General features: G+C 45.6%; 1 protein-coding gene across 2 annotated transcripts in view; it reads left to right on the top strand.

The window, feature by feature from the left end:
* The first annotated feature begins 2,048 nt into the window (after positions 1–2,048).
* TSPAN5 (tetraspanin 5) overlaps positions 2,049–12,172 on the top strand; it is an 84,921-nt gene continuing 74,797 nt past the window's right edge. For both annotated transcript variants that reach the window (XM_044429098.1, XM_044429100.1), the window contains exon 1: positions 2,049–2,233. In XM_044429098.1, the coding sequence (XP_044285033.1) occupies positions 2,153–2,233 (81 nt within the window). In that variant the 5' untranslated portion in view covers positions 2,049–2,152. The remainder of the gene's footprint in view (positions 2,234–12,172) is intronic.

Here is a 12,172-nt window from a genome sequence, read left to right as displayed (position 1 = left end):
TGCTGTAGCCAATGAAGACTAATGCAGCTATCCTTCTGGAAATCATTCCGCAGTCTCTGTTTATGTAAAACTTTTATTAGGCTTACCAAAGTTCGGCAAGCTTGTTTCATCTGCAGATTGTCAGGTAAGATGTGTCGAAAAGATAAAAAGGAGCAGTTACCATGACTTCAAGTCACCCCTGCTATTTTGAGTGCAGATTGCTGGATATTCCAAAAGCTTGCACATTCTGACCCTTTGGTTGACCTTGCAAAGGTAACTGCAAGGAATAAAAGCCCTCATATGGATTTTGGATTGAAAGAAGGGATATGTTGCCCTTATTTGTGTTGTGAGCCGTCCCGAGGCGTTGTTGCGATGGGGCGGCATAGAAATGTTTTAAATAAATAATAAATAATATTTCTCCAAATGCTCCAAAAAGCTTTCTCCAAAGCTTCAAGTAGCTTCTGGGCCTGCTAACAGGTCTGAATATTTTTTCTTTCTTGGGGTTCATGGGTTAACAGGTACGTGTGCACACACACACACAGACCTTTAACATGTACTCTTAAGTTTATACAATGTATCTTTTACCGGTTTTTAAAAATGTGGTTGGTGAACTGTTCAGAGAACTTCAGCTGTAGGGCGGTATAGAAATAAAACAAACAAACAAACTGCGCAAGGCTACAATTCCATCCAGGATTGCCTGGGAGCAAGGCATATTCAGTGAAGTGGCTGGTTCTGGGAGCAGGATAACCAGAGGTAATGTTAGGAAGGGGCTAGGAAGAGCCAATTTGAGGTCCTGAATTTCAGGGAACACCAATGTTGTACATAGGCATGAACTGAAATGAACATCCAGGGCCCATATAATCTTTGTGGTATCTCTTGGATTTAGCTGGCTTTTTGTCCCCTTGTGCTTCCCCTCCTGCTGCCTCCTTTTTAAAATCTTTCTGCTCGAGGTTCTCCCCCACTTCCAGAGATAAAATGCCTTCTACTCCTGTCGATTCATCTACTTTTATAAATAGGGTATCCTTAGCAGACAGGGCCCTTTAAAGACAAAGAGACTTTAGGGCATATGTAATTAGCACATGCACATTTGTGCTTTGGGGAGTTTTGATCCTGTAGGCCCGAGACTGGAATCTTTTCAGTTCCAACCACCACAGGCAGAGGCAGAATGTGGGTGATTCCTGAACAATGCTATCTGAACCCAGTTGTGGTAACAACCTATGGTTGTCGACCACAAACAACCCACAGTTCGTAGCCCAACAAATGTTTGCATCAAGGCTTGTTCATGTTTGGCAATTCATGGTCTGCTAGACCAGCTGGGTTCAGACAGCGCGAGAACCCACGTCTCGACGAGGCCCCACTCGAACGCGGGCCATTGCGCAGCCTCAACCCGGGGACTGGGCCTTTCTTCCGAGCGAGCGAGCGAGCGCGCCTGGGGCTGCGCGGGGGAAGCCAGGCGCCGGAGCCTTTCCCGGGCCCCGCGGCGCGCAGCGAGGCGGCCCCTCCCGTCGGACTGGCTCGGCTGGAAGCGGCGAGAGCGGCACCGCGGGGCATCACCGCTCGCGCCGCCCGCTGCCGCGCCGGATTGGCGAGCCCGCCCCCCGCTCCGCCGGGCCCAGCCAGTCCCTGCCCTTCCCTCTCGGCGTGCCAGCGAGCGCCGCCCTTCTTTCGGAGGAGGCGGCGGCGGCGGCACCCGCGCGCTGTGCACGGAGGCTCCTCCGCGCGGCGCCAAACGGGGCTGGAGCCGCGCGCAGCCGGTGCGGAGGGGCCCGCGCGCAGCCGTCCTCCCCCTCCGGGCAGCGGCGAGGAAGAGCGGGGTGGGGGTCCAGCTCTCCCGCGGCAGCTCGGCCTCCTCGATGTGGGGAGGCGGCGGCTGGAGGAGGTGGCGGCGGCGGCGGCGCAGGGGGCTGCCTGTGCCTCTCCGCGGCTCCCCGGCTGCGCGCTCCGTGCAGCTCTGAGCCGGGCGCGCGAGCCGCCGGCTGGCTCCTGATCCCGCTCGCGGCCGGTCCGGCGGGCTTGCTCTGGGCTCCCGCGCCCCTGATTCGCGGCTCTTCCCGCCCCTGCTCCACCCCTCCCCCTCCCACTCCCTCCCCAACATCCCCCTTCTTAACCCCCACCCTTCTCTCCCACCCCGGCGCTGTGGCTGCGAGGAAAAGTGTCTTCATGAACCCCAAGGATGTCCGGGAAGCACTACAAGGGCCCTGAAGTCAGTTGTTGCATCAAGTACTTCATCTTCGGTTTCAATGTCATATTTTGGGTAAGTGGGAGAATTTCGATGCTTCGATTTCCTGAGCTACGATGGCTGCTCGTGGCATTTCTGTGCCTGCGCGCGCGCGCGTGAATTCAGTCCTGCAGAAAATAAACACGCGGCGCTTCAGCGTGCAATGGGGTTGGATGCGTTGAATTATCATGGTTCTCCCCGTTCCTTTTTCTTATATCTTTTGGGGAGCTTCGTATCTTTGCAACTCTTTATAGTGGCAATCCCACCCGTGCTATGCAGGATTTTATTCCCTTCGGGAGGACCGTTTGTCACCTCTGGCTGGGACACCTTTCCCCGGTGCTTTCGAAAAGATGGGCTCTCTCCGCCGTTTTCCCAATAGATTATCGGCGTGAGCCTCTTTTCCGTCCTCCCTAGTTGCCCCTTTTGTTGTGATGCAAAGCTGATAAGACTTCCGTGGCTTGGGAAAAGCGCAAAGCCCTCTGTGTTCTTGGAAGACAAGGAGCCATCTAGTTTGGGAGCAGGATTACACAATGAATGCGAGCCTGAAGTGGGTTCGAGGTGGTTTGCCCTGCGAATGCAGCAGAAGCATCAAGAGAAGAGAATTCAGTACTTAAGTTACTGCAAAAATAAACGAACAAACACAATTCTAGACTACATGGCGGTTAGGATAAGCATTCGCATTGTCTCTTTGCTGATTTCCTTTTGACTCAATCCCCCGACCTTTTAAATTGTCTTGTCGGTGCTATGGAGTATTAAGTCACTGTTCCGTTTGCATTGCTTTTTCCTTTTCTGAGATTGCTTTGGATCCCTTTTTAAAAGAAGTGTCTTGCCATCCTCCCACCCCATCCAACCCCACCCCACCAGCAGAGCAGAGATCTTACATTTTGGATTGATAGCCACTTTCTGAAATGGAACAGGCTATTCCTACACATATTTCAGATATAAATTATTGGATGTGTGTGTGTGTGTGTGTGTGTGGAAACAATTGAATAAGTGGGCTGATATTCATTGCAGCATAGCTGGGTCAATAGGAGAGCTCTCCTGAACTAACCCCACTTGTGAGCAGCTCATTACATAAAGGCAATTGATTCCCTGTTAATGGTGAGAGAGAGCACATGCATATTAGAAATTGGGAATGCAGGTTTGCATATAGCTTCTGCATAGTTTATGGGGACGTGCATTAAAAGCCATTTGGATTTGTTGTTCCATATGGAAAGGAAGGAAGTGTCACCCACCCTCATTCTCTTTGATAGAGCTTTGATTATTCCTGGCACTCTATTCAAAAGTTAATGGAGACTCAGCCAAAGGCCTAGAACAGGAGCAAGGTGTTAATGTTGCTGTGGAACCTGCCAAGCGGAAGAGAACAGAACTTGCATATAACAAACTGGGCTCTAGTCCATCAAAGCTTTTGCCACAATAAATGTGTAAATCTTCAATGTCGGAAGAGCCTTAGTTGTATCTGGTTGTTAATGGTCTCATCCTAGAAAGCAGAGGCAAAGGCTGGGGTAAGTGAATCACTGTAGTGGGGAGTCCCTACTGGAAAACTGAAGGTAGGGTTGGGATAAAAGAACTGGATGTATCTGTGACATAGTCCAAGGATCTGTGGTCTTATGAAAATCATAGTGAGTTTATCAGAGGGCTGGCAAATGTCTAACAACTCTTGCGTGCACCATCCTTGAAGAGTAGCATTGACTGTACATTGCATTAAATAAATCAATGCAGTGCTTCTCCCATTAGGGTTAAGAAGAAAATATCCAAAGATGGTGTAGATTGAAAACTGGCATTAAATTTTAGGAAACAACCTTATGCATGTCAAGCACCACAGTACTTCCTCCCTGCCCCCAGAACTTTTATCTTTTTGCATCTTTCTAGAGAGTAAGGGTTAAAAATAAAGCTAATTTTCCACACAGCTTTTGGCTACCCGCCCACCACTTTCTCATGGAATGGTGCAATGAATTGTTCCTTGCCTATTCCTAATTTCATCTTTGTATTCCATCTGAACCATTACAGATCTGGTGTGGTGGTTTGCAGCAGCTGTTCAGCTGTCCGTACTTTTAGAATGGTGTGTGTGTGGCGCGCGTGCACACACACACACACACACACACACACACACACGCGTACGTGTCGGAGAGAGGGTAATGCAGTGAAATAAATACAGATGTTCTCCAGCTGGCGAAGGAAAGGCATTGTAGAATGCAGCACATGGATTTTTTAGATGGAACACGTTACAGGTTTTTGACTATATCCTTGTGAGATTTAAGTACTGTGTTAACATGCAGGATGTGACATGATACGTTGACAACAAAACCAAAGTTTCTCGCCATCATTTAGATTTGGTAACTTAAGGGGCAGTGCTATGCATGCTTAGGCCTACAGCTCACTGCTTTCCTGAAAATTGTAGGACTGACTAAACATGCATAGGAGTGCACCTGTATTTGCCATAACTGTGTGTGTTCGCTTTCATCCCAAGAGGAGCTCTGTATTGATTAGTGCGCAAGACAATTCTGAGAAAATATTGTGATGCTTGAATTTCCAGTTCAATTATTTCAGGATGTAGAGTTGGTAAACTGAAGGTCCCCTTCTTATGGTGTAGTTAGAGATAAGTTAAAAGCTGTTTACTTGCTGCAGTAGTCTAAATGCAGCTGCAATGAATGCAGTGCTTTTAGTATTAGATCCAAAGCTTGGGTAGAAATTCTGAGATCCTCAGTCCGACTTCTGGTATCCTTTGTTGCCTTCTCATCATTTTTGTTTTGGCTTTTGAGTGGTAGTGTGTTTTCAGATTGAATGTATTCTGCATGGGATTTCATTTTTTAGTTTTTGGCAACAGCTACTTCCTAGCTTCCAGATTTTTATACCTGGCTACTATTTTCAATAAGCATTGGCTGAAATCATCTAGCGGTTAGTGTCTAATAGACTGTGATATTACCAGAAAGGAGTGTCATTGCCGCACTGGCTTAGGTGCTATGATGTCATAGAAGCAGAGCAGCAAGGCTAGCTAAGTGCAGCGTAGGTTTTAAGAACTGAAGTTCTAGCAATAAGGAACAGCTTTTGTTAAAACTGTGTAGGTATTACCTGATCCCTATAGGCTTTCTTACATGCATCTTGTTTGTATGCATTGATTAGTTCTGAAGTAGTTCCATTCTTTTGTAGAATGCCAGCTAGCTGTAAGATGAATTTTGTGGCTTGTTTTTGAGTGCGAGAAAGAAGTTTAGATAGGAAAAAATACTTAACATATGAAATAACTTCTGAATTTTTAGGCTTCCATCTTTCTCCTTTTAAGAGTAGTCCACATGTTAATTGAGTAATTCAATGTATGGCTTGAGAGCTATAAGGACATTTCTTTTGAGTTACCATTTGATTGGCCAACACTGGCATATGATCTGAATTTGGTTCTGCTGCTTTGGTGATTTTACATGTATATCATCATGAATCTTGCTATGAATGAGACTGTGAACTACCTGTTGCTTTGTTCCTGAAAATGTAGGATCTAGGATGGCTATTGTATTTGTAAAAGCAGAGCCAAATTTGTTCAGCAGCTCACTTGTCCTATCTTCCACAAGTTCATCTGTACCTGGCAAATCACTGAGCCATCCAAGATTTATCATACAAACCAAGGACCTGTCTGGTCTAATGAGTCATTTTCTTTTTTCAAGGTATTTTGGGATGAAGGTTTTAAGTACATTCAGTCATACCCTTGTCTTAACTTTTGCTGAGCATGTGCTGAGATTATTTTTGTGATAGTAACCATATGGGATGTTTAAATTGTCATTGGATTTATTGGGGGATTGGCAGAAAGTGAGCTAAATCTGTTTATGTAAGTGTTCTCTAACTGTTGCTCTCTGTTGGATAATAGCTAACATGACTACAGATCATTAGTAATATGTTCTGAATGGATTGTAGAGTCTTCCCATGGCAGTTTCTTATTAGAAATGGGAAATGAGGCTTGGGAAAATCGGAATTGCTACTCTTCCAAATTGGCACAGAATCCATCCTATTTTAGCAGGATCCTCATTTCTTTCTGAATAGTCTGCAGTGGATACACATGGTTATGTGTATGTATGTGGTGAGACTCCACAAGATTAAAACAGTTACTAGTTCTTATTTTCAAGAAATTTGAAAGTGCATTAGCAATGGCTGCTGAAATAGTAGAAGCTAGATAACTTGATACAGATGTGCAGGTGAACAGAATTGTGCAATGGACTGGCATATCTGTAAATTAAATCCTGAATTACTTTTTCTTGCCTGTCCTCCTTTCCCTTATTAGTGCCCAATCAAACATTTCTTGGATGCTTTTTAAAACGCTCTCTTTAAAACCTGTTTGGATTTGTAGTTGACATGAAACAACGTATCCTTGCTATGCTATGCAAAAGGAGAAAGTAAATGGATTTTGTGAAGGACCAGTCACAAAAGCCAGTTCTGTGCAATCTGATTTCTGCTGAGAACAAAAACAAACAGCAGTCCAAACAGAGGTAGCGATTTTCCCTGAGCCTGATCCAGATGAGTTGTCTGCGGGGCTCACTGCTGAAAATGGAGTGGAGCTCCAGTCCTTGCCTCTTGTGCTGGCAGAACTCAAATTCGTCATGTAACACAGCAGGTAGTTGGGGTTTAGTGGACTGAACTTTCATTTTTGCCTCCCCTTTTTGCTAATTGGTAATAGTGCTTGGCTACTGTGAAATATTTTTCCATGTGCACAACACATGGTCCTATATTGTCATTCTAAGGATAGTGAAAAGCCCGACCTGTCACTGTGTGACTGCTCTGGGGGGTAATTTGTCCTGGCAGCTGTGCTGTTCTGTAGCCTGATGCACATGTTAACTTTCCAGCCCTTTGGTTGATGTATCAAGTGGCAACTGATGTATTTATCTCTAGGTAGTAAACTACAAGCTGCACTCAAATGGTGACTGGAGGCAATTCATTAGTGGTAAATGGGAATCTATGGTAACGGCAGTTTACTTGGCAGCTTCCCCAGTGTGAGACTTGCGTACCCTGGATTAAGAGCAGGAGGAGTGTCTTGGCTGGAAGCAGGAGCTTTCTTTGCACATGTCCAAATGTGCCTTCTATTCCCATGGCAGGCCCTTGTGCTTATGCTACCTTAGATGCTGCTGATATTCAGGAGCAGGTTTTGGACCAGTGTAGGAAGCTGTGCTGTGAAGCAGCCCCCAGACACTCTGGGGGCACAAACGCCTGGAAGGGGAGCCTGTACCAGTCCCACTGAAAATAGCAGGCAATCTGCTGAAGCCCATGCATGCTATGTTCTTGGTGTGGTTTTAGAATGCCTTATGTGGTCCTTTGCCTCCTGCCTAAGGTGTAGCATCTCCAGGCTGTCTCCTACACAGTGCATCACTATAAACCACTGTGACAGCAAGCTATGGTGGATTTTTGCTCACTAAGCTATGTTATTTGTGATGGATGAGCAGGTGCTCTATGGCTTGCCATGACTGTTTCCTCCATAGTCTTCCCACCTGCTCCTGGCATATACGCTATTGTCCTCTGTGGCTGAGCCTCAACAGCCTGCTCCACTAATGAGTGCAAAAATAGCCACTGTACTTAATGAATTTGTGCAAATTTCCCCCAAAGTTTTTCTGCAATGTGTGTTGGAAAATGGGTTAAAATGCTCAGATTTGTCAAATATGTAAATATCTGAAGCTGAAAAAAGTTGAATTTGTGCAGCTTTTTCTGAAGGTAAAGGAAAAAACTGTCCAGGGAGGCCACAAAATAGAGGAATAAATGGATGAGTGTCCTTTCAAGATGGAATCAGTTGAGGCTGTCATTGCTGAGTGAGATTGTGAGAAGTGACTGGGCTGCTCATTGCTTTTACCAGGTGGGTCTATAGTCCTTTCTGACAGGTCATGCCCAAGCCATCATGCTGGGTTCACACACCACGAGAAGTCACTGTGGAAATAAGCCACCCTGAACAACCCACCTAGCCATGGGTTCTTGGGGTGGCTTCTGCACAGTTAACAAAGAACTGCCAAGAAACCATGCTGGATTTGCACTTCACAACAAATCACCCTGAAATGAACAAGGCTGACAAATCACTGTGGGTTGTCATGTGATGTGAATCAAATTTAAGAGTATGTTGTGTAAGAAAAATACAAGGCTTGAAAAATGCAGTACTTGAAAACGTAGTGAAAAAGGCTTGTGTGTGATATCATTTGATGTAGTGAACTGAAGCATCCCCAAATCGATAACCGAATCATCCCTAAATGCTAGATCAAAGGAACAGATGTAGCACGAGGAATTACATTAGGAACGAGACTTGGAAGTTTTCTCTGTCAACACCACCCAGCCCAATAATTTCTTTTAAACTATATCTGAGCTTTGCCATTGCTAGCCATGCTTACTGTTCTCCAGGACTCTCTTCTTAATATTAACCAGGTCTCGATGAAGTTGAACCTGGTTAGCTGTGGGCATACTCAGTAATAAGCTATGGTTAAAGTTGACAGAAAAGGGAGGGGAGCAATTTACCTCTGAGAAGAAAGGAGTGAACATTTCCAGGACTGGCTCCTAGTTTGTAAACTATGGTTTGCGTAGTAGCAGCATGCAGTATTTGCCCTACACCGCAGCACCAGCGACATCATTGCAGAAACAGGAATAGTGAAACATTGGTAAGGAATGTTAATGAGAAATCCCTCAGGTACAAAATGAATGACTGAAGCCTCTCAGGGAGTGGCTAGTGGGTTTGATGCCTGCCATTGTCTCTAAGCTGGATCTTACTCTTGTGCTATATAAGACAGTAGAGCAGGAAGGGCATGGAGCTTGCAGTCATCGGTGAAAGGATGCATAATCAAATTACATACAAGCCAATTATTTGCCACTTTAGGCTGGATTCTTCAAATAGAGCACCACTGTCTGTTCTTACACCTGCCCCTCTCTAATCCAGTTGTTTTTAAATGAGATTTCCTGGAAAGTTTGCATAAACATACATGCACAGGATTTTGATGATTATCTAATAAAATGGGTTGACATTGAGGCTATAAAGCCTTTAAATACACAACAAGCAGCTGGTGAGTAAATAAATAGCCAGTCCAAGAGTGCCCCCATGCAGCTCCCCACACCTGTCTGAACTGGGAGGATTATGGGCATCCAAGAGAGGGTGGGAGGGGTGTGGAGGCGACTGGTGCCCCAGCACTTCTTCTCCCAAGAGAAAGACATAGACAGTTGTTTTTGGCCTTCAGTGTCTTTTGCCCCTGTGAGCAAGGAGGAGCGACTGAAGCAGAGCCTCATTCTTACGCTCCTGCCCCCGCCACCCCTGATCATCTGCACTGGCTCCAGAGTTACACCTGCAGCTTTGGGTCCTCTGCTTGTGTGGAAAGGATCCTGCAGGCTGCAAGGGAAGGAGGAGTCCTGGCTTGCAGCACAGAAAAGCAGGCCTAGTCCTACCCCAGAAACTCTTTTTTTAATGCTTTGTACTGTTCTGATTAGGTTCGTTTTTAGGCTTTGTTTAAAACAAGACATTTAGTTTCCCAACTGAAGATTATGTGGATGCATGCATTAGATAGGGTTGAATGTGCTTCATACCAGAAGGTAATTCTCTCTCCACTGCTTTTGTAAATTTGATTTCTCTCTTCTGTGCTGCCCTGTTGCTACCGTTTGTTCTTTTAAGGCAGGAGATAAGGATGTGGCCTCCAGATCCTGCTGGACTGCAGTTCCTGTCAACCCAGCCAGCATAGACTAGTGTTCGGGAATGATAGGAAGGCTGCATGTTTCCTAGCCTTGTTTTAAGGCAAAAAGGAAATGGAATGAGCCAAAATGGTTTTGTTCCTGCCTTGCACTCTGTGGTGGGTTGTCTTTCACACTGCAAAGTCCGGTTTTAAGCAATACGGGCTTCTTGACTAGTTTAGTTGAGTGAACTGCTGCTAATCAGTTAGGAAAGGCTATGGTTGCTACTTTCTGGTGGAACTGCAACTTCTGTTTCTGCTTTCACATGATGACACTGTCCTGTGTGAATGTGTCACTCTCACCTTCTCACAGGCCAGAACCCATAAAAAGGCACCTGTGGCAATAGCTCCTGTCATGAGCCAGAAATGACCCATCTATAGCATTTTTGAGGGAGTCTTTCAGGATACTGATACAGGCATACTTGGGTCAGTCACTGGTCCACTTAGAATTAAGCTTTATGAACTCTTTCACACAGGGGTTGCAACCTGTAGTGCATCAGGCCCTGTGTTGCCCAGTCGAGAAAAAAATTCCGGGTCATGCTGACATGCAGTATTTTGCTCCTCTCCATATGGAACTACAGCTCCCATCAACCACGGGGAACAATGGCAACACTGCCTGGAGGAGCTGGCAGCTCTAATTCAGCATATCTGGAGGGCACCAGCTTGGGAAAGGCAGGGATTGCATGTACACTCACACTGCATCATTTTCTTTTAAAATCTGGCTTACAGAAGATCAACAGCTTTCTTTCTGTCCTTTCCTGGATGAAGATTATTAGCTCTTAAGTAAGCGCTGGGCAAATCTGCAAGTGTGCTTCTTGGTGGCTTTTGCAGCATTTGTAGAGCACAAAGGGAGTCTCCAGTCTTTATAACATTTGGGGCCTCATTTGTGCAGACTCTATTAACAGGCAGCTCCCATTGACTCTAATGCAAGTTGTTTGGTGCGGCAGCTGCTTATTCAGACCCCTTTTGGTTTCCATCCAGTGTGGAATAGGATGTGAATAGACTTCAAAAGCGCCGTGACCGTTATTTGCAATCTGCTTAAATAGCTGAGGAAGGAACGAATGCAGAGGAGCAGGCAATATCACTGAAAAGAGCCTCTTGTAAGAGGCCCTTGGAAGATGAGTGTATTTCGCTGTCCTTTGCAATACATGAGATGGAGGTGACGTTATTTACTCCCTTGCTAAAGGTGGTGGTAGTTGTTCATCTTGGCGAGCTGCTGCCATGTGCACATACCTCCTGATGATGGAGGGAATCTAACAGTAGTGGTTATGTGCTATTTGGAAATAGCATGTACAAATTCTGCAGATTGGGATCTGGGAGGAGAGGCTTCTAGGTTCAGCTAGGAATGTGCTGACAGCCTTGGTAAGACACCTTTTTGCCTCTGTTTGCTGTCTGTAAACTGGGGGTGTTAGCAGCTTGCTTTATGGGGGCGGGGGGTAGACAGCGAGAATGGAACAAAACCAGGATTGTGAATCGGTTTGTATGTAAAGTAGTCTATGCATGATACTAATGGAATGCAGCAGCTGATAATGGCTCACTTGTCCTGCTTTGGCTATCACTGGAGGAGGAGAATGCTGGCATTCTAACATCAGCCCTTACCAGCCTTCTAGTACCTCTGTGTCCTATCTCTGTCAGGCACCCTTATAAACTCCGGGCAGTAGCATAATGCTTTCTTTGATACTGTCTTGTAAGTAATCGTTAAAGGGACTAGACCAAAAGCAACGAGTAATTTTGTTGCTTACTCGTTAATGGCTCCCTGACGGTATGCAACTGGGCCTTGCACATCTGTTCATTTAAAAACATTTATTACTCATCCTTTTAGGACTACATCTTTGTGAGCGGCTTCCAGCAGTAGTTGGCAGTAATTAAAATAGAACTGGAAACTACAAATGGAAGTAAACACTAGATAAATCCCAGCAACTTTAGGCCAGCATCACCGAACAAGTCTGAATGTTTTATTCCCAACTACATGTTGGGAGTTGACACAGGAAGGTAGCAAGAGATGAGGCTAGGAGGGACCCTTCTATTTCCAGTGACAGCAAAACAGCTGTAAAGCAGAGATGTTGAACTTCAGGCCTGTGGGCCAAGTGTGGTCCTTTGGGGTTTTCCCAGATGTTGGTTCCCCAACTTTCTCATATTCTTTCCTCACCTCCCTGATTCTAGGAGATTCAAATGCCCCTCAGTTGGCTTAGTTACTGGCAGTAAGAACTTTAAGCTAAAATGTACTGGCAGCTTTCATTTTGTCTGAGCTGCTCCAAAATTTAACTGAGCCCTTGGGCTGGAAGGAGTTTGACAGTCTTGCTGTAAATGAGTG

Source organism: Varanus komodoensis, unplaced genomic scaffold (assembly GCF_004798865.1).
Source record: "Varanus komodoensis strain SLA01 unplaced genomic scaffold, ASM479886v1 scaffold2, whole genome shotgun sequence".
NCBI lineage: Eukaryota > Metazoa > Chordata > Lepidosauria > Squamata > Varanidae > Varanus > Varanus komodoensis.
Note: the sequence above shows the minus strand (reverse complement) of the source record. Positions and strands in the feature narration are given on the sequence as shown.